The following is a 22,517-nucleotide window of genomic DNA, read 5'->3' on the forward strand; positions in this document are numbered from 1 at the left end:
TGCCCCTGTTCTATCCATCGGGCTGCTGACACACGGGACAGACCCCACCTCCTCTACACAACCCCCGCTATGCCCACACGCTGCTTCTGCACTCATCTGACAGTGAGGCTGTTTGCTGCCTTCGATTCTCCTAAATCTGAGGCTGCATCATTATGAGTATCACCTTTATTTTAGTTACGTGAGAACCTCGGAGAAGAGAAGAATAAATGTAAAAGCAAAATATATCAGAGCAGATCAATACATGGATTTGTGTGTAATTTACAACTGGTGGCAAAAGTAAACAGCTCAGCTAGAAACATTTGAACTAAAGTATATACTGAAAAGCAGATTCTTTTTTGACAGCATACATCTATAACGCATGATCATAGTTACTTGCTTGTATACGAACACAGAACACCTGAGAATCTCGTACATGCACTGTTTGACCAAGGATTTTTACCACCACTTATTGCGGCGAGAAACTGTGATGGTGTTATCTTATTCACATTCCTTTATTTTCCTCCTTTTATTGTTCACGTGAGCTGTTTTTACCCAATGGGGGAAATCCAGTAACCTCATGGCCTAATTCAATTCCCATGGATGCTTCTAAAATAGACACTGATCCACATACCTTTGGACATATTTGGGGACAGTAAGCTTGAGGCACAGACACACATTATATGCTCTCTTTGCCTAGATGTTGCAGCCGTCTCAAAACTTCTGTTTTATAAACTTCTCACTGACCATTACTATTGAATGGGAATTCTGCCAAATGCATAATGATTGGTCGCTGGGATGCAAACCTAACTTCATCTCATAAACAAATACGCCAAACATATCGTTAGGACAAAACACAAAGGCATAAATAATGGTTCTACGTGCCAAGACACACACACTGGCTGTGACTAGCAACACCAAAGATAATAATAAAGCGTTTACACTTGGATAAGTACAGCCAGAATGACAGCGAAGGCTATGCCACATCATTTAGACAGTCAAAGATGGGAGATAGGAACTTCCCCAGGGGTGTGATTAACCCAGTGTCTGATGAGGACACAGGAAAGCATCAACCCGGCCGTGACTAAAGGGGCTGGAAAGGAACAATGACAGGCCAAACATATGAGCTCAGAAAGGGTAATGGCCAAATGATTGCCGCCTCACACTCACTATCTGAATTCACTGAGCAACTGGTTTCTGTTTAGACAACTCATCCTCCAACAAGACAAAGTCAGCAGGGGCTGGGGTCCTGCAGGGAATGAGGACTGTCATGTCAAGACTCATAAACAAAGCTGCACAAGCAAAGAGGAGGATAAAAGCAAGCAATTCCCTTACTTTAAAAAAAAGATGAAGATGGGACAAAATGTACAGTACAATATTATACAGTGATGCCCTCTTAACATGTGTATACAAACATGACCTTTACACTTCACCTCAGTTGTCTGTTATTGGACCAACAAAGGAGGTCAAAGTAATGAGGGCAATGCCACAATCACATGCATCCCTTTGTGGAAACTCAAGTGAATTCTTAGAACATAAATCTAAAAGCATGTTCATTGAGGACAGGCATCACAAGTGTCTTTGAAAGAAGAACTGAGTGAAATGTTTATTCAGCATTCGTTTTTGTAATTGTAATAACTCCAACATTCATTAAACATACATTAAAATGAGTACAAATCTTAAAATAATTCTGAACGTGAAACAGTGGAACAAATTTGATTAAGATGTGTAAAATGTCAGAGGTCCCTTGGAAATACTATGATATACTAAATGATATACTAAATACTATGATTTATATTTAAATAATTGAATTCAGGTGTTCCAGTCAACAACTAGAGCCAAAATCCAAAATCCCTGTCTGCCCTCACAGATGTGTTTCTGGAAGAATGGTCATAAAGTCCCATAAACACACTCTTAAACCTTGTGGGAAAAGGGTGTGCCAAAATCATATTAAACTGCATGGATTAAGAACGGGATGTCACTCAAGTTCATAGGGAAGCACAGATTTTTTTTCATGAAAAGCTGGAATCATAAAGGGAATTTATTAATAAGTTCCCTTTGTAATTATAAAGTCTCTCTGATTCTGATGTGTATAAAAGTAAAAAAAAATTATATATATATATATATATATATAAAAACCAGCCGATTTATATATATATATAGATATATATATATATATATACATATATATACGGTATATAAATCGGCTGGTTTTTAATTAGCGTGAAACTCGCTCATTGATTATGTCAAGGAAGACAGAAGAAACCGAAATGGAAGCAGCTATAAAAATCAGCCAAATACAGGAAGCCCACTAATCAGTGATATCCACAGGTTCCAGGATAAGTATTTTCCTGGTATTATTCACAAAAGGGGAAAACTTGGAACTTGGTGGTGGACTTACCAAAAATACTGCATAAATGCATGAACAGGTCGCAGTTCGCAGGAGGTCGCAAAAGAACCACTCAAATTAAATCTGTAAATTTGCAGTTCAGTTACTATAGGGTTGTTATATTGGAAATACATTGCTCAGACAGGCAGAGGCGAATGATTTATAGTGGGTGACAGTCCAGATATTTTCAGACTGCACAGTAGATGGCGGAAAATATGCAGTTACAGAAAATCACGAAGAAGAAGGAGGAGGAGTTAAGAGGAGGAGATACCCCACACTGGGATCAATTCCGTCTTCACGTCAGACTCACTTGGGAGATGTCCATGTAGCTTAATATTAACTTTTTTATTCTTTTTTTTATCTTTTGCTGCAAACTAGGTGTTTGGGGACAGCCTGTTCTTACCTACTACATATTACTACAATTAAATTGGATGCACTTTTGTAACTCTGCCACAGAAAATAGCTACTAGGTTTAACTAGCTAAGGCTTTCCATGCTTTGACGGTAAGTTCATTTTGGTCTTAAATTAGCATTGCATTTGTTTGTTTCAGCTGGCTGTGAAAGGAAGGCTAACCCCATATGTTTAAGGGGATTTAAAAAAACAAACAAAAAAAAACCTAGACAATTGTACGCCAAATGAGTGGGTGGGTTTTGGTGGTGGTTGGGGACATTTGGGCTCTATACAGTTAGCTTTGTTTGCTTAGCTCAACTTTAACGGCTCTTGTAGCAGCAGTGAGCGGAGAAATCTTTTTTCTGAGAAAAATAAAAAGGAAAATTACAAGGAGAAATAGCTTAAACTGGTAAAATGTATGAGCTGCCAGTAAGTTTGTTTTGCAGCTGAAGAACAGCACAAAGCAAGCATCCATGTATATGTTTGTTTTCCTGCGACTTTGAGCAGAATAATCAGTAGCCATCGCTAACCACTGAATGTAGTGTGAAGCGCTTTGGGGTCCTTAGGGACTAGAAAAGCGCTATATAAATGCAGGCCATCTACCATTACATTGTGAAATAGGACTCCTGTCTCCGCCATTTTCCTTGCTTCGTCTTGCTATAGGCTAAAACAGTCCTAGATAACATCCCTGACTTGTGTGCAACTTTTGCATGATTCAGTGAAAGAAATAATCAAGCTAAACAACAGGGAAGCAGCTTTCATAAGTTATGGAGAGTTGTACAATTTGTGCCAACATGTTCAATATGATTTATAACATTATAAGTAACATTATTACGTGTTGATAAAATATAAGTGATCCTTTAAAGTTTGATATGGAGTTATACTTATTCTATATAATGCAGAAAAATAAAATTCCTATACTGTTTTTTTTTTGCATAGATGCATCGTTGGTGATATATCAAGAAATTGATGACATATGTATAGATTTAATATAAATGTAATATAATATATAATATAGATTTAATATAAAGTTAACATATTCAGATTTTGCCTAAACATGTACAGGTACTCCAAGTACTCCAATTTTGGCAAGTAAAAAACCTGTCAGCTAATGGTGTGTGGCTGTGTGCATATGCTCTTGCAGAGAGGTTGTGACCTTCCTATAGACATACTTTGAAAAAATATGTTGTGACATAGGGCACTGTCGCTACCATTTTGCTTACTTGGTCTGATTATAGGCTATTGTAGGCTCTGAGCAGTCCTATGTAACACGCATAACTTGTGTGCAGCTTTTGCATTATTCAGTGAAAGAAATAACCAAGCCAAACAACAGTGAAGAAGCTACGTTATAGAGAGTTGAACAATTTTACAGGTGTCAACATGTTGAATTTAAAATATAACTTTATAACTGAGATTATTACATTGTTAATACAGTATGAGTAATCCTTTTAAGTATATTGTAGTGTTATACTATATCATTCTGGTAAATAAAATTATTATTACTTATTACAAATTTTTTTCTGTGTAGAAGTATTGTAGGTGTAAGTACATCAAGAAGTTACAGAAATATGTTTTTGCTTGAAGACGTTTCAACTCTCATCCGAGAAGCTTCTTCAGTTCTAAGGTCAAATGGTGGAGAGTCCCAGACTTAAGCCCAATGGGAGATTCCCCCAGGGGACATTGACCCCTAATGATGTAATCACACGAGCCAAGATGTAAAAAACGGGTGTTGGTCACAATCAGCCAAGGTTTCGGGTGAACTCATTGTGAAAACTAGCCCCACATTATCATGTGATTTCCTGAGGTCAACAGGCCCAGGATGTGAGTGGGCGTTAAGGCGTCTGGGCAAGGATCTCAAAACTGGATTATAGATGGCAGACAGTTGGTGTCATAAACCACCGCCTCTGTTCAAAGATGATCGTTCACAGTGGACATGGCTTCTTTCAGTCCTCTTTCAAACCATCTGTCTTCTTGACCTCACTAAATCACATCACAGGTTGGGGCTGGGTTTCACAGTGAATTCACCTGAAACCTTGGCTGATTGTGACCTACACACCTTGGCTCGTGTGATTAGATAGAGGATCATTAAGGGGTCCATGCCCCCCTGGAGGGACACTTCAATAGGCAAAACATAGGACCAGAATTGGTTATAAATGATTGCTTTGATTTCTGTCATTCTTAGTTATTCTTGATCTTTGTATTTCTTTGTTTTTCCCTATTTTGTGGTTTCTGTGTCTACCTGCCTGGTTCTGTTTTTTATTATTCCAAATTCATGCATGTGTCATGTGTCTTTCTCTTTTATCCAGGTAGCCTTGGGTTTTTGAATACTCTTCTCTCTCTTAAATGAAAGCCCTACAATTGCTGACATGTTTGCAAGTGTAGCTCTTAGCAGAGGCATTACTGCCCACCGCATAAGTAAGAATGCCACGTTCTTCATGAATGAAGCAACATTTGCAGTCCCTGGATGCCAGAACCGGACCTCAGAACGGCACAAACCTCTATTGCTGATGTTACCGTGGTTGGGTTCACGTCCTCAAGCGCTGGTTAAGTACTGCGACATCTACTTCAACACAGGATTTGACGTGCTAGTATTTGAGAGTGAGGTAAGAATTCAGGGACTGAGAAATTGGAGCATATGTTAAACTTAATCGGTTTCTCACACTAACTGTATAGCTGCTCTTCTGAGTCAGCTAAAACAGTATGACCGTGTGTTTTATTCTTGTATTTATCGCTAAAATGCATCACAGGGCAGTTAATGAATAATAGTCTTTCTAGAAGTATGTGCTCTGAGTGCAAGCTTGTGCTTCCCAGAATTACTAAAAGTACAATAGAAGGCAGAGCCTTACATTATCGAGCCTCTGTGCGGTTGAGGTTGAGAGAGACAACCTGTACTTTGAAGATTAGGCTTAAAAGTTTATAGTTGGGGTGGATCAGATGACCCCGAATCATCCATAAATCATGCTGCTGTAGGCTCAGCTGTTGGGGACTTCCCATGATATAATACCCACTTTTCTGTTCACGATGCATTTATATGAAACTGTTGTACATCATTTCCTTTTCCCTACTCTCTCCCCTTGTCCCCCCTTTTTGTGATCAGATTACTCCCCCCACCCTCTGTTGGAAGTTGTTTAAACTTGTTAAAAGGAAGTTCTTCGTCCACAACTGTTGCCATAATATCACCGTTCAGATTGTCAAATTAAAGGCTCCTTTTCTTTAAACTGTAAAGTGTTTTAAGGTCTATATCTGTGAAGTAGCACTATAAGAATGAAACTGCATTAGATAAATGTGAAGAAAGTTTGTATTAAACTAAGATTGCAATGGAAACCTAACTCATAAAAAGGCAACAGTAGAGGGGACCCCACCAGGACATTGTGGGAGCACTGTAATGTCGCGCATTGATCTTACTTTGAAAAATGAATTCACTCAGTTTTATATTCAAAGTTTAGTGTGTGTGTATGTTTTTAAATGATTTTCGGAAAGACTGATTGAATTTCTCCTTTTTTTTTAAAGGTGCAAGGGTTCCTTTGGCCCCGCTGGGGTCTGGAACATGGAAAGACATTACTGGAGTTGCTGGAGAGCGAGCGCTTCGTGTCCCGCCCCTTGCTTGTTCATGCATTTTCAATCGGTGGATATACCTTCTCTCAGCTCCTTGTGCATGTGTCGAAGGATACAAATAAATATCAGGCATTCACAAAAAGGATCACAGGACAGATTTATGATAGCATGGTGGCAGGATCCCTTGAGCACATGGCTATAGGTGAGTTACCATTAACTCACACTTTATCTAATTCTTGTTTTCCTTTTCTTGCAAAATTGATAATTATTTTCCTTCTTTCTTCTCAGGTTTGGGAAAAACTGTATTTCCAAAATGTGAGTGGTTGGTAAAGCAAACAGCCATGTTTTACTTTGACAAGTTTAAAAGCCACACCGTGGACTACTTTGACATAGGCTTGGATGTGTTTTGGAATACGCCTGTCACCGCTCCTGTGCTGATGTTCTACTGTAACAACGATCCACTGTGTGACCCACGAAATTTGGCGGACTTGGCCAGTTACTGGCGAAGGCGTGGAATGGATGTCACAGAAAAGAAGTGGGACAATTCCATTCACGCGGGCCACCTTAAGAAACACCCAGAAGAATATCTGTCCACACTTTGCATATTCCTCAGTTCCCTTGGTTTTACCCCGTTAAAGGCAAAGTTATGAGGTAAAATCCCAACAATGTAATGCAAGAGGAACTTCACTGTGCATTAACCTCAAATGGTTTAAGCTGTAAAAGTACATCTTGAATTTTTACAGTAATTGGCATGTGTAATGAAGGTACAGTAACAGTTCAGTTTTATTCAGAATGAAGATCGAGTGTACCCAGGGTTTAGTTCATACAGTTTCATAAACACTAAAGCAAAGCATATAAAGAATAAAATGCACTTTGGATCACAATGTTCATGTACGCCAAAGTAATAATAATAATGGATTGGATTTATATAGCGCTTTTCAAGACACCCAAAGCGCTTTACAATTCCACTATTAATTCACTCTCACATTCACACACTGGTGGAGGCAGCTACAGTTGTAGCCACAGCTGCCCTGGGGCAGACTGACAGAAGCAAGGCTGCCATATCGTGGCATCAGCCCCTCTGGCCAACACCAGTAGACGGTAAAGTGTCTTGCCCAAGGACACAACGACCAGGACAGAGAGAGCTGGGGATCAAACCGGTGACCTACCGGTTACAGATACGCTTCCCAACCCCCTGAGCCACGGTCGCCCCTTAAAAGTTAACAAACAAATATAAAGTCTGACATTTTTCTTTTAGGCAAGCAACTGTCTACTAACTTTAACTAAATCATGGAAGGGAAGACAAGTGCAGGACATATTCTCATTTGAAATGGTGGAACCAGCATAATTTTACTACAACATAATGGTTTGTCAGAACTGTTAATGTACTGGTGCCTACAGACATTTTCAGTTAACTATATATCTTTAAAAATGATTACATCATTACATTTTGCACAACATCTCAACGCCTTTGGAAATGGAGGGTTATACATTGAAGTTCCTAACTGTTCTTTTCCGCTCAAAAATACAATTTCCAAATCAAATGTGAACTTTGCTTTTTGCTTCTTTTTTTTAAAAATATTTGAGACAAAATGTAAACAGTCCAAAGAATGATGTGAACATCGATGACCACAAGCATGCAAGCTCCAAGTGCTTCCATTTATGAAACACGACAGGTCAAGATGTGTGCTTGAGGTTTTACTGTCTAATGTTTGGAGTCATGTGTTTTGGTGCTTGCATTAACGAGTTCAGCTTAAATACAATCACTTGTTGCATATCTTTCAGATTTTGAGCTACTGGAGAGAGGGTGGTGGAAATTTTCTCATGTTAAAGACAAAAGGCTAATCATTAGAGTGATAAAGAGATTAATCATTGTTACACAAAATATTTTAGTAGTTAATTTGGTGGACAGCGCTGAACACACGGAACAAACAAAAGAGGGGAAATCAGCATAGTTTTAGATGAAACTTAATTTAACTTTAAATTAAAACTGGACATTTACTTTTCCTGCAGTAATTTACAAGTAAAGAAACTTGTTCCTTGCTTTAAAAAAACAGTTGATTCATGTGAATGAGCTTCAGGGTTAAACTGCTGGTCCGATTTTCAATTTCCTGCTGATGAGTACAGCATGCTGTGTGCACTCAGAAGAAAATGCAATACTACTTGACACTGCTGCTGCTGAAGTTTTGCTTTTTACACATTTTTACACAAAGCCTTGAAAGTGCCTTAAAAAGCACCTCACTTGTTACTACCACCAAGTCTAGCAAGAACTAAGGTGATCACAACAACACATTTTCATGAAAGTATATATTTGATTAATTTAGGTCAGTGTCTATGTGTGTGTGTTAAACTACTCTAAGGTGTATGTATTCTCAATATTCTTGAAAGATGTGACCTACTAAAATTGGGAAAAGAAATCTTATTCAGTCATTTCTGTTAACACTTTTCATGTGAATGACTTGTAAGTTGAAGATGTTTAAGCATAACATGTTATACTTCTAACTCTGTGCAATAAAGATTTGTTTATCTTAACTTGAACCTGTGCAAGTATTTTTTAACTTTTCCTTTTTTGTCCAAGTTGATTACGAAGGGTTAGGAGTTAAAGCACCAATGTGGTGAAATGCAATATTATTCTTGTTGTAAAGCACTGTACTCTTGCCTACAAAAATTGTTCTTTATAACTATGTGTACAACATAGTTTCTAACTAACTGGGGGTAAATGAAAAGTATGTATTTATATTAGGAGGTAATTATGCTTGACATTTAACCACCTAACCTCAGAACTGATTAGCACATTTAGACTTCAACCTATTCTACTATTGAGACAGGTGATAAGCAGGTAAAGAAATGAACCTTTGACCAATGCAATTAGTACATCCAGTCATTGTGATGTTTTTCCAGATATGGTTTGATGCAGTCGGTTTCTGTAGGGTAGGTACTGTACTTCTCCAACAATGTCATAGCCCATTGTGATTTTAAAACTGTAACACTAAAGAAGGGAATATCTTTTGGAAGAATGGTATTCAATCCTTTTAGTAGAGTTACGGGTTTTGAGAACTGAAGTGGCCCAATGCCTTAAAACCACACACTGTTTTCTTTACTGTAAATTTTTAGTTTGTACTGCACCTAGAAAGTGATTTGAGCTACTGAAGACACCACCTGGTGGCAGAAGCCATGTAGCTCACTCCCAGTATTATCATTACAGTTATGCTTTACTATCAGCACAAGACCCTAGAAATGATTAATCCAGTGTAATATAAGTATGACATAAAAACAAAACAGTACTGAAATTTACAGAAGGATATAGGTAAATTATTGGTAAATTATATCTGTTAACCACAAGGGCCTCTTGTGGTAAGGAAATAAAGAAAATCAACAACATATCAGTTGTTTTGGATTTGTGCTGTCATGGTTGGTAACCGCAATCCTCATATGCTCCCTTTAGGCTTTCTGCAGGAAGCACCACCTCAATAAAACAGCTATTGTGGGAAGTTAAAGTAAATAGTAAGCATATGCAGGAAACTCAGTAATGGTGGAAACAAACATCAGACAGAAATGGTACTTCACAAAAAGAAGCTGAATTTTACTTTTATATCAGCTTATTTAAATTTAGATATTATTCCTACATTGAAACCTCCTGGACGATAGGTGGCGCACGTGACGAATGCCCTTCTGTTCTTTTTCAAAGATGGCTGCTTCCACATGTAAACATGCGACTTAGTCCCGTGGCTAACGACGTCCAAGTTAAACAGTTCTGTGGCGTGTATTCATGCCTCTGATAAACGTGTTATCGAGAACTTAGACATTAGCTTCCTGTAGTGGATTTGTATTAAACTGCATTTCACTTTTTGAGTTGGTGCACACGCCGTAAAGTTAGCAGTTAGCCATGGCGGCGCACACCATATTTGTTGGTTCTCTACCAGATTCAGCTTCTAATGAGCGACTCGAAGAAATATTCTCAGAAATTGGTCCGGTAAAGAAATGCTTCGTGGTCAGAGATAAAGGTACTGTCGTGTATTCGAAAGAACCATACAATAATAATGGAAAAAGTCGTACGAAAGTAGAATTAAATTAAAACTGCAAACATAAACATATTTATGTACATAACAGATATTGGTGGTGTCTTATTTATTTTTCAACCAGAGACAGAAAAATGTCGAGGGTTTGGTTTTGTCACATATTCCATGGAGGAAGATGCACAACGAGCCTTAAAAGAAATTAAAGAATACGACGGGCAGAAGCTGTCCCTGACAGTCGCCAAGAGTAAAATCAAAGACAAAGACAAAAACAAGAAAGGTTCGTATGAAGACATGTTCCAAAACGGGCAATTAGGAGAGTCCTGTGTCTCCATGGTAACCTTGCACTTATGTCATTTAGCACCTACAGAGGCAGTCACTGCTCCAAAGGAGAATCAGCAGAAAGGCTCCAAGAAAAAGCTACTGAAAGCAAGACTTATTATAAGGAATCTCAGCTTTAAGGTACAGTATGTTTCATGATTACTAAATGTAACAGCTCAGAGCACACTGACAGAAACCTTTGCTAACACACACCATGTGTTACAGTGCACAGAGGATCATTTGAAAGAAGTATTTGCAAAGTTTGGGACGGTTATTGAGGTCAAAATCCCCCTCAAACCTGGTAAATACATATGTTTCTTAGCAGATGTATACATAAGTGAGCATGTTGAAGTATTGCCAGACTTTGGAGTGGATTGATTCGTTATGAGGTTGATTTTTATGCTTTTTCATAGATGGAAAGATGCGTGGATTTGCATTTGTCCTGTTTAAAAAAGTGCCAGAGGCATCAAAAGCACTTAATGCTATGAACTTGAAGGAGATAAAAGGTAAATGAGTGAGACCGTTGAGTTGTGTGCTTAAAAAAAGCTCATTATGACTTGTTACATTGTTACTTTGACATTTCTTTTTTTTTTTAAATGTTGGCATTTAATCTCCAGGCCGACCTGTAGCAATTGACTGGGCTGTACCAAAGGACAAGTTTGTTACTACACAGCAGTCCTCAAATTCAGGTAGTTAAATGACAAAAATACTTTGTGTGCTCTAGTTCCAGAAGATATAAAGCTTGTTGTCATTAACACAATTTTTTTTTCTTCATAGCCAATACAAATCCAGAAGAAGCAAATGCTAACACTGACAGTGACATGGATGATGAGGATGAAGAAAAGAAGAAAGCTCCACCTGAGAAGAAAAAGTATGAACCTCAAACATGCATTCCTCTGTTTATATGCCATGAGTGTTAAAAGGTGATTGACTACACTGGTTATTTTTGCTCCACATCTGTCCACAGTGTCAGTTCAGAATCAGCTGTGAAGCATACAGAGGAATTCGAATCAGGTGATGAAGATGGGAGTGAACAAAGCAGTGAAGTGAGTGATTCTGATGATGAAAAAGATGAGGAGGAAGAGGATGATGATGATGGGGAAGAGGAGGGTGATGATGTTGATGAGGATGGAGAAAGCCTTGATTCAGATCATGATGATGGCAGTATGGATGAAGAGGATGAAGAAGATAAATTAGGTATGGATAGTATAAATAACATATTTAATATTTCCTTTCCTTTGAAGTTGTTTTCATACATTCTGTATTTGGCTTTTATCCGTAGCTGAGAAAAAGACCTCGAAAAAACAGCTTCCTTCAGATGTGAAAGAGGGCAGAACGGTTTTCATCAGGTCAGTGATTTTTCCTCCTACTCAGTCCTGAGCCAGGTTTGGTTTATTTTTCAGTTTATTTTACTGAGACCCGTTTCTTTTGTTTTTTTTAAACACCTACATTTAAACCAATTTAGGAACCTGTCATTTGACACGGAGGAAGAAGACTTGGAGGAAGTTCTCCTTCAGTTTGGAGAACTTAACTACATAAAGATTGTTCTCCACCCAGATACAGAACATTCAAAAGGTCAGTTGACAGTCCTCGAAAGTCCTTAAGTGAAACACTTGTGTCTATTAGCTGTTTGGAGAGAACCAGTTCACTTACTCTTCTGTGTTATTGTTGGCAGGTTGTGCCTTTGCTCAGTTTAAGACTAAAGAGGCTGCAGATAAATGCATAGCTGCATCACAGGAGGAGGCAGAGGTAATATATAATCAAGTGTAATGTACATGATGTTTGACTTATTGTGCAATCACACGCTGTTTAGATGGAGCCACTTCTTGGGAATTTGGCCTTTTAATGTTGATGTTTTTAAATTGGAATGTGGAAACAGCATGGGCAGAATTGGCACAACACATTGATAACTCTGAGTGGCCAATGTATATCTATGTATTTTTATTCAACATATTAACTGATAGTAACTACTAATAAATAATTTTTCTAATAATTTTTTGTCAAGCTACATGGAGGGTAATTTAAAGGTTATTAGTTTGAAGCAAAATATTTTTACTAATCTGTCACTTGTCCAATTGATGTTTGAACACTGTTATTACAAATTTCTTGTGTATTCACCCTTTTATAGCGTCACTCGAGTCTCTTTTGTGTAATAACCCTTGTTGTAGACAAGCCTTGCAAACATTTGTATGTTTGATGCAGGATGGTGGTATCCGTATACATGGCAGAAAGCTGATGATTGTTGCAGCAGTGAGCAGAGAAGATGCCGTGAAGCTGAAGGTCGATAAAAAGAAGGTCGAAACGGGCACGAGGAACCTGTACCTGGCCAGAGAGGGATGTGAGTAATCATTTATCTTATGTGCAGCTATATGCTATGTGGCCACTTCATTAGTTAGACTTTGCTAGTACCAGGTTGGACCTCCTTTTGCCTTTGGAACTGCTTTAATTCTTCATAGCACAGATTCAACAAAGTGCTGGAAACATTTCTCAGAAATTTTGTTTCATATTGACATGATAGCATCACGCCGTTATGCAGATTTGTCAGTTTCACATCCATGATGGGAATCTCCTGTTCCACCACATCCCAAAGGTGCTAGAGCAGCAGTTTGTGAAACATACAGACTAGCCCATCTGGCTCTAACAACCATGCCTCATTCAAATCACTGAAACCACATTTCTGATGCACCTGAAGTGTAGGTTTTAGCAGCAGGTTTGAATTTTGGTCCAGGTTGTTTTTGGTGCCTAGTGCAGCACGGTGGTTAGCACTGTTGTCTCACAGCAAGACGGACCTGGATTCAAAATCAGCGCCTGGCCGGGGCCAAAGACACGCACTGAATGGTGGTGAGGTTAACTGGTCATTGAGTGTGAATGCTTCTGTCTTGCTGTGTCAAAGTGCCCATAAACCCTTCGCAGTGGTCGCTTTACTTACTGCCGCGGTGTCATCACCTAGATGCAGTCATTTATACCTGCAGTTAAGGTGCAAGAAGCTGCTGCAGTGTTCTCCTAAACGATGGGTGTTGCCACTCAGTTATAAGTCAAAACAGGAAATCAAGGGTTCTTTCCACAAACTCAAATCAAATCACTTTTTATTGTCACATCACATGTGCAGGTACAAACTCTGAAGTTTTCAAACAGTTGCAGCATCTCCCTCTGTGTGTCAGTATGTCTCTGAGCTTGTGTGCAGGATCATTAAAGTGGAGGTAAAAATTGGCACAATTGTACAGTCATGTCTTCAACCCAGCTGCGACAATTGTGGTGCAGCACACAAAGTTACAAAAAAACAAGAGGTCTGGCGACCTGTACCATGCACCCCGCCTCTCGCCTTATGGTAGCTGGGAGGCCCCACCCCTGGAATAGAATAGAATAGAGAATAGAATGCCTTTATTGTCACTATACAGTTGTACAGTGAGATACAGAGCATCTTCTACTCAGTGTAAACATGCTGGGGGGGGTGTACAGTTCTGCAGCGCTATGTACATATGGACAGTATTAACATAGGGAAAAACATATATATATATATATATATATATATATATGTATATGTACAATATACAAGCCGTAAGTAATATGTAATAAATAGTGTTATGTATATACAGTTGAGTTGTTGCACATAGAATTGGTATTGCACAGTGGTGGTCCATAGAGGAAGTGGGAAGTGGGGGGCTGTGTTATCTGTGCATGTGTGAGTTCAGGGTGGTTATCGCTTTGGGGAAGAAACTGTTTTTGAGTCTGTGGGTTTTTGTGTTGATGCACCTGTAGCGCTTCCCTGAGGGAAGCAGGCTGAACATGTTGAAGCCAGGGTGGGAGCTGTCCTTGATAATGTTTGCTGCTCTGGTGAGGCAGCGGGAGGAATAAATGTCCATCAGGGAGGGGAGAGGGCAGCCGATGATCTTTTGTGCTGTCTTGACCACACCCTGAAGCCTCACTCTATCTGCTTTGGTGCAGCTGCCGTACCATACTGTGATGCAGTAGGTTAGCAGGCTCTCAATGGACGAGCGGTAGAAGGTCAGCAGCAGGTTGGAGTTCAGCTTGTACTTCCTGAGGACTCTCAGGAAGTGCAGCCGCTGTTGGGCCTTCTTGATGACTGCTGAGATGTTTCCTGTCCAGGAGATGTCAGCAGAGATGAGGACACCAAGGAACCGGAAAGTGTGGACCCTCTCCACACACTCCCCATTGATGTAGAGGAGGGCCAAGTCGGTGCTGTGTCTCCTGAAGTCAACAATGAGCTCTTTGGTTTTCTTAGTGTTCAGTGCCAGGTTGTTTTCTGAACACCATGCTGCCAGCTTCAGGACTTCCTCTCTGTACTCTGCCTCGTCTCCCTTCGAGATGAGTCCGACTACCGTGGTGTCATCAGCAAACTTGATGATGAGAGTGTTGTTGTGGGTCGAACTGCTGGATAAGCAAAAAGAGAATGGATAGATGGATATTCTTGATTGATGAACTGTGTTGTCGAACTATTGTTTTGAAGCTACAGCGAAAGACATCATCACAGTGTTTTCTTCAGCTTGTTATCTTTCCTGTGGGACAGCCCAAAGGAGGCTTTAGAGGGCATGAAAGGAATTTGCACTGGCTCCATGTAGCTAAATTGCTTTTGAATGTTATTGTCTTTCACCTCAACTTTCAGTGATTCGTCCAGGAACCAAAGCTGCTGAGGGTGTACCTGAGACAGACATGGTCAAAAGAACCAGAGTAAGTACATTTTTGATAAACAGTTCCACTCGCAGGATGATTTCTGTTGTATAATAATGAATCTTTCACTTGCTCTTTCTAATTGCTTCCATTTTGAGTCATTATTTGCTGTTGCCTTTTTTTGTTTCTTAGTTTGAAGAAATAAAGAGGACCAAGCTTCGGGACATAAACGTGTTTGTGTCAAAGACTCGCCTGTGTGTGCACAACCTGCCGAAGTCAGTGGACAGCAAAAAACTCAAATCACTCTGCCTTCAAGCTGTGAAAGGAGTAAAGGGAGTTCGCATCACAGAGGTGAGACTACACCATTGGGCTTGACGTAGATTGTTATTTTGTCACAGTTTTGTAAGGAAAAAAAATTTTGTGCCCAGCAGGGGGTGTTGTGGTAATTTCTTTTCTCATGCGTGTGTGAAACCAACTGTTTCTCTTTTTAGTGCCGGGTCATCTATGACAAGAAGCCCGAGAAGGGTCAAGTGATGGGACAATCGTTAGGCTATGGCTTTGTTCAGTTCCAGGATCACGAACATGCTCTCGCCACGCTTCGCTACCTTAACAACAACCCTTACATCTTTGGCTCACAAAAGGTACAGAAGTGCCAAAATCAGTGGCAGAGGGTTTGAGAAGCGGCACTATTTTAGCCTATTTTCCTCTTTGCATTGTGGTTAATTTTTTCATTTTATGCACCAAATTCTGTTTTCATATTTCTTTTCCTGGCCCACAAGCAGTCTCAGATTAGTCAGGCATAAGTGTTTTTTGTGTCATTTTGCAGAGACCCATTGTTGAGTTCTCCCTGGAGGATTTAAGAAAACTCAAAATAAAAGAAATGCGGCAACAGAAAAGCAAGGTACGTTTGTACTGATCTGCGTGTTAGTTGCAGCTTAAAGTATCTTTGGAAATTCTAAAAACAAGAAGAGAGCTTTTTAATAGGAAGTAAGCGTGTGTTTATTTTTGCAGGAGTTTTTAAAATATCAGGCTAACAAAGGAGGAGTGAAACCCAAGTCCCAAACAGCCGGAGATGGAAAAGGACCAGGGAAAGGTGGGAATAAAGCACAATCCTCACTGAAGAAAACGGCAGAGGAAAAAAGTAAGAAAAGATTATTTTTGTTATCATTTAGTATATTTGATCACTGGATATGACGGTTTATTAGAGGGGCGTGTCACGAGTATCACAGCTTTTGGTGCGTGATTGAAAACAGCTGCTCTGATACATAAATGTGCTTTCTTATATTTAATACTGTCAAGTTTACTTTTTATTTTTTTCTTCTTTAAATACTCCATCTGTGCATTTTTCTATATTTATCAGGTGTCCCTGAAGGCCAGAAACAAGACCAACACTTTTCAGGCTTCCAGACCACACCTGAGGTTGAACACGTAGATTTGCAGAATGGGAAGAAACGAAAGAAAGTGCTGCCTTTGCCTTCCCATCAGGGACCAAAGATCAGGTGTTGTTTTTTACTACTTTAAGTAGTTGCCTGTCTTTTCCTCACCGGTCACTTTGTACTTCTGAAAACAAAGGCTATAACACAAATATTTTAGGTGTATGTGCCCAATTTCACAAATTAAAAACTAGAAGGACATACTGACCGTCACTCCACAATGGGAACTTTCATCCTTTGCAGATCGCGTGACAAGAGAAAGCAGCAGAAAGCCCCCCCACCTAAGAAAGCCAAGCCTGGATCAACCAGGAAGGAGCGACCGAAGCGACAGATTGAGAAGCCCACACAGCCCAGAAACCAGGTTTGCAAATTTGGTGTTACATTTGTTTATTTGTAATCTTGAGTAATAGTCACAAAACATTGTAGAGTAAATAGCACCTACGGATTGATGGCAGAATACTTAAAGTAGTCATTCTTAATTTTAAAACACCAAAGCCGTAGGTATTTAGGCCATTTTACTGCACTTTTTACACTTAAAAAGTTCTTAAACCTGAAGAAATTTGAAGGTAGAGAAGACGCTTAACTCAAAATGTGTTTCTTGCAGTGTATTTAGTAGAGCTGATGCGAGTGAAAATTTGTAAACAAAAAAAAGAAATTCTACAGTTTAAGGACAGTGGGGACATTATAGCAATGTGTCCGAAAGCCACATGACGTCACGTGTATACGACACAAACAACACAACAAAGGAATGTTGTCGAGGGGATGATATACTTGCTGCTCCGTCTATGCCCTTTTGTCAGACTCGGGCTAATGGTGTTGGTTTTGTGTAGGTCTTTCTCTTGTTGCTGGGTTTGAAAAATTACAGTTTTGATGTTTGTGAAGGAGTCGCTCTAATTAGTCATCAAGTAGTGGTGCAACGGATCACAGTTGATCCGTAATTCGAACCGATCCCACTCCAAGGTTCTGCGTGCGTGAGTATGTGTATGGTGCGCGTGGTGGGTCTGTCAAGAGATAGTTATGGCCAGCGCTAGCGGTCCAAGCTAAAGCTATTACAAAAGCTATTGGGGTGTTTAGCTGCAGACTGGAGGCCGTATTCCTTTGTGCAAAACAAGGGGTGATGAATGTGCTTGAGCCACGCTATGATATCCCGTTGCGCGTCCACTTTAGTGGCAAGATCGTTCCAAGCCAAAGTTATGGCTGAACTGTCCCAGGCATCTTCTGTTGCCCTAACTACTACAAATGGATGGACCTCCAGGGCAACGGAAAGCTACGTGACAGCTCATTATATCACAGCGGAGTGCGAGATAATGAGCGGTATGTATTATTGTAGGGTCTACCTTACAATATAAAGCGCCTTGAGGCAATTGTTTTTGTGATTTGGCGCTTTATAAATAAAATTGAATTGAATTGAGTGGTAGATACAAAGCCCTATACTGCCATATAGTGAACCATAATTTTTTTTTAATAATTGCGTGGAATGAGTCTTGAGTTGAATGTTTTTAATAGGCAAAAAATACTTCAGTGAGTAAATAAGCAAATGTTAAATTTTTGTCTTTTTTCTTTTTTTGCTGATCCGAAAATTGATCCGATCCGTGACGTAAAACCGTGATCCGAACCGTGAGATTTTTGATCCGTTGCACCACTATCATCAAGTGATGCCATTGACTGGCCAATCGGTGGCATGTGGTCTGTTGAGGTCAGATTTTCAGATGGACTCAGCTTTAAACACAAGCGAGCAGGTACCAAAAAAGTACCTGGCACCAGGTACTGCTACCATAAAAACTGAGTTGAACAGAATGGAGTAGGTACTAGTGGAAAAGGGCTAATGGAGAGTGGAAAGAGGTGTATGAAGTTGCAATGCTCAGTGCATTATGGGAAGCACCCCAACAGCCTTGGCTGGTTGGACTGTAAGGGAGGATTCAGGGTCACCTGATTCTGCCCTAACTATATGCTTTATCAAAAAGGAAAGTTTTAAGCCTAATTTAAGAGTAGAGAGCGCGTCTGTCTCCTGAATCCAAACTGGGAGCTGCTTTCCATTTTACTTTGAAATACTCTTGGAACCTCCAGTAAGCAAAGTGCCCTATTGAGATGGTGCAGCACTATAAGGTCCTTATTATTCAAGACCTTGTATGTGAGAAGAAGGACTTTAAATGTGATTGATTCAGTGAATTTAACAGAGAGCCAATGAAGAGAAGCCAGTATGGGAGAAGTACAGTGGGGCAAAAAAGTATTTAGTCAGCCACCGATTGTGCAAGTTCCCCCACTTAAAATGATGACAGAGGTCAGTAATTTGCACCAGAGGTACACTTCAACTGTTAGAGACAGAATGTGAAAAAAAAAATCCATGAATCCACATGGTAGGATTTGTAAAGAATTTATTCGTAAATCAGGGTGGAAAATAAGTATTTGGTCAATAACAAAAATACAACTCAATACTTTGTAACATAACCTTTGTTGGCAATAACAGAGGTCAAACGTTTACTATAGGTCTTTACCAGGTTTGCACACACAGTAGCTGGTATTTTGGCCCATTCCTCCATGCAGATCTTCTCGAGAGCAGTGATGTTTTGGGGCTGTCGCCGAGCAACACGGACTTTCAACTCCCGCCACAGATTTTCTATGGGGTTGAGGTCTGGAGACTGGCTAGGCCACTCCAGGACTTTCAAATGCTTCTTACGGAGCCACTCCTTTGTTGCCCGGGCGGTGTGTTTTGGATCATTGTCATGTTGGAAGACCCAGCCTCGTTTCATCTTCAAAGTTCTCACTGATGGAAGGAGGTTTTGGCTCAAACTCTCACGATACATGGCCCCATTCATTCTGTCCTTAACACGGATCAGTCGTCCTGTCCCCTTGGCAGAAAAACAGCCCCATAGCATGATGTTTCCACCCCCATGCTTCACAGTAGGTATGGTGTTCTTGGGATGCAACTCAGTATTCTTCTTCCTCCAAACGCGACGAGTTGACTTTATACCAAAAAGTTCTACTTTGGTTTCATCTGACCACATGACATTCTCCCAATCCTCTGCTGTATCATCCATGTGCTCTCTGGCAAACTTCAGACGGGCCTGGACATGCACTGGCTTCAGCAGCGGAACACGTCTGGCACTGCGGGATTTGATTCCCTGCCGTTGTAGTGTGTTACTGATGGTGACCTTTGTTACTTTGGTCCCAGCTCTCTGCAGGTCATTCACCAGGTCCCCCCGTGTGGTTCTGGGATCTTTGCTCACCGTTCTCATGATCATTTTGACCCCACGGGATGAGATCTTGCGTGGAGCCCCAGATCGAGGGAGATTATCAGTGGTCTTGTATGTCTTCCATTTTCTGATGATTGCTCCCACAGTTGATTTTTTTCACACCAAGCTGCTTGCCTATTGTAGATTCACTCTTCCCAGTCTGGTGCACGTCTACAATACTTTTCCTGGTGTCCTTCGAAAGCTCTTTGGTCTTGGCCATGGCGGAGTTTGGAGTCTGACTGTTTGAGGCTGTGGACAGGTGTCTTTTATACAGATGATGAGTTCAAACAGGTGCCATTCATACAGGTAACGAGTGGGGGACAGAAAAGCTTCTTACAGAAGACGTTACAGGTCTGTGAGAGCCAGAGATTTTCCTTGTTTGAGGTGACCAAATACTTATTTTCCACCCTAATTTACGAATAAATTCTTTACAAATCCTACCATGTGAATTCATGGATTTTTTTCTTTCACATTCTGTCTCTCACAGTTGAAGTGTACCTCTGGTGCAAATTACTGACCTCTGTCATCATTTTAAGTGGGGGAACTTGCACAATCGGTGGCTGACTAAATACTTTTTTGCCCCACTGTATGCTCTCTTTTTCTTGTTCCTGTCCAAATGCAGCATTGATCGACTGAAGGCATATCTGGGACAGTTTTAGGACATTCTGATAAGGAATTACAGTAGTCCTGCCACGTTTTTCATTTCACTCTGAGACAGGATGTTTCTAATTTTAGAGATATTGCACAAAAATTGCAATAAACCTGAAATGCACTACATAAATGTTATAAATTGATTTGCATGTCATTGTGTGCAACTCGCATTAACTCAGCCAGATTACAATGAGTCAGTCAATTAAATTCTCCTCATCTCAACTATGTGTACAAAGCAACTGGTAACGCACATAATGTCTAGAAATCTTGCAGTGCACACAACATCCCCTTGCTCAACATCCCCTTGCTCATGTACTGGTCCGTCTTACGTTTTTCAGTGATATAAAATGATTCAGAGAAGTCTTGGGAGTGAGTGCTGTGGCCAGATGTCAGTCTAATAGAAAATGTGTGGAGGGAATTTTAAGTTTCGATTTGAAAAGCGGCAGCCAGGAAATCTGAAGGGTTTAGAGAGTTTCTGTAAAGAGGAGTGGGCTAAGATGCCTCCAAAAATGTGTAGAAACTTAGAGACCAACAAGAAATGTCTTATGGCTTTCATTACGAACAAGGATTTCTCTACCAAGTACTTATTCATGTTTTGCTTGGAGATCTAATACTTGATTCACTTGATTCATAGTCTTTTTTTGGTGGATTTTTGGTTGATATTCTGTCTCTCTCTCTCTGCATTACTGCAAATTGTGCAAACACATGAATGTCAGGGAGCTAATATCACTGTCAGTTAAAAGAAAGATTAAAACATCAAAATTTAAAATGATGTAAGTGACAAAGTGTTAACGATCGGTATTTGCAAGAAATCAAACTTTTCCTCTACCTTCGTCTTTGTGTTGGTTAATGTTGATAGAAGCTTATTGTTTCATGTATTCATTTTTGTCAGTACAGTCTCTGATAACAGCTTGCATTGCAGTATTTTTATATTTATTTTTATATAATATTATTTTGGAAAATTAGAGAAAAGGTCCTGACAGCTGAATACCCAGTTTTCTGTGATTATAAAGCAGAAAGATTCTGTTCATTTGTACAGTGTATGTGTAAAATAAATTTCTGTTGTACATAATTGAAAAAAACAAACAAATTTTCTTTGGTGTATATGAATGGCTGTGGTGGAGGTCTTAATCAGTAGGATAATAATACAGTTAAAGATCCAAAAATTTATGTCCTCCTTCACATTTTCTAAAGACGTCTAGTGGGGCAGATTGGAGTCTTTGCTTGGCTGATTACGGCCCCGTGTTATGTTTGATATCCCTGACTTGGAGTAGTCACACTATATAAGTGTTACTAACTGTTAGTTAGTACACTGCAGTTACATTACTCATGCGGTCTGTCAGCAGTACTCCTAAACTGTTTTTTTTTTGTTGTTTATAAAATAATAAGCTGCTTGTTTTATTGTCCTGTAACACCACATGACATGTTGTTTTGTGTCTTTTCAGAAGGTTAAAACGGATAAGAAGCATTTCAAGCAAAAGCACGGAGACCGCTTTGAGAGCCTGGTGGAGCAGTACAAGAAGAAACTGATGGGCAACAGTGGCGCCAGCATCAAAAGAAGTAAATGGTTCGATAGTTAACTGTGCGTTTTTGTGTACATGTGAGAATGTGTGTGTGTCTGTGTGTGTGTGTGTATGTCAGGTTAAGTTCCGAAAAACAGGAACTCTATATTTGGCATTCTGTGTGAGGTTTGAGAGTACAACAGATTTTCCTAGAAGTTGGTTTTGTGTCAAACTGAAAGTAAACTGTACAGCTTGATGCCCACATGCCGAACCTCATTCATTCTGTCTGTTTGTTTACTCTTTTAACCAGCGAAGTAAACCTATGTAAGGATACATTTTTGTACATGTACCTGGATTTTAAGGAGAAAATAAAGCGTTGTATTTTGTTGCGACTCACATTTGTCTTGTTGAAAGATTTATTA

General features: G+C 39.7%; 2 protein-coding genes across 2 annotated transcripts; both read left to right on the forward strand.

Annotated features, from left to right (window-relative positions):
- Nucleotides 1-2,631: 2,631 nt before the first annotated feature.
- On the forward strand, nucleotides 2,632-8,848 carry si:dkey-5i3.5 (transmembrane protein 53). The gene is made up of 4 exons (XM_004553297.3): nucleotides 2,632-2,868; nucleotides 5,062-5,358; nucleotides 6,266-6,512; nucleotides 6,599-8,848. Exons 2-4 carry the CDS (start codon nucleotides 5,122-5,124, stop codon nucleotides 6,958-6,960), a joined length of 846 nt encoding a protein of 281 aa, XP_004553354.1. The 5' UTR covers nucleotides 2,632-2,868; nucleotides 5,062-5,121; the 3' UTR covers nucleotides 6,961-8,848.
- Nucleotides 8,849-9,976: 1,128 nt separating this feature from the next.
- On the forward strand, nucleotides 9,977-22,493 carry rbm28 (RNA binding motif protein 28). The gene is made up of 20 exons (XM_004553411.3): nucleotides 9,977-10,314; nucleotides 10,454-10,606; nucleotides 10,688-10,788; nucleotides 10,873-10,948; nucleotides 11,061-11,153; nucleotides 11,265-11,336; nucleotides 11,425-11,518; nucleotides 11,615-11,844; nucleotides 11,930-11,996; nucleotides 12,113-12,222; nucleotides 12,323-12,396; nucleotides 12,850-12,985; nucleotides 15,272-15,336; nucleotides 15,469-15,627; nucleotides 15,768-15,917; nucleotides 16,103-16,177; nucleotides 16,288-16,417; nucleotides 16,637-16,775; nucleotides 16,953-17,070; nucleotides 22,039-22,493. Exons 1-20 carry the CDS (start codon nucleotides 10,197-10,199, stop codon nucleotides 22,171-22,173), a joined length of 2,295 nt encoding a protein of 764 aa, XP_004553468.3. The 5' UTR covers nucleotides 9,977-10,196; the 3' UTR covers nucleotides 22,174-22,493.
- The last annotated feature ends 24 nt before the right edge of the window (nucleotides 22,494-22,517 follow it).

This window comes from Maylandia zebra, linkage group LG7 (genome assembly GCF_041146795.1).
Source record: "Maylandia zebra isolate NMK-2024a linkage group LG7, Mzebra_GT3a, whole genome shotgun sequence".
Taxonomy (NCBI): Eukaryota; Metazoa; Chordata; class Actinopteri; order Cichliformes; family Cichlidae; genus Maylandia; species Maylandia zebra.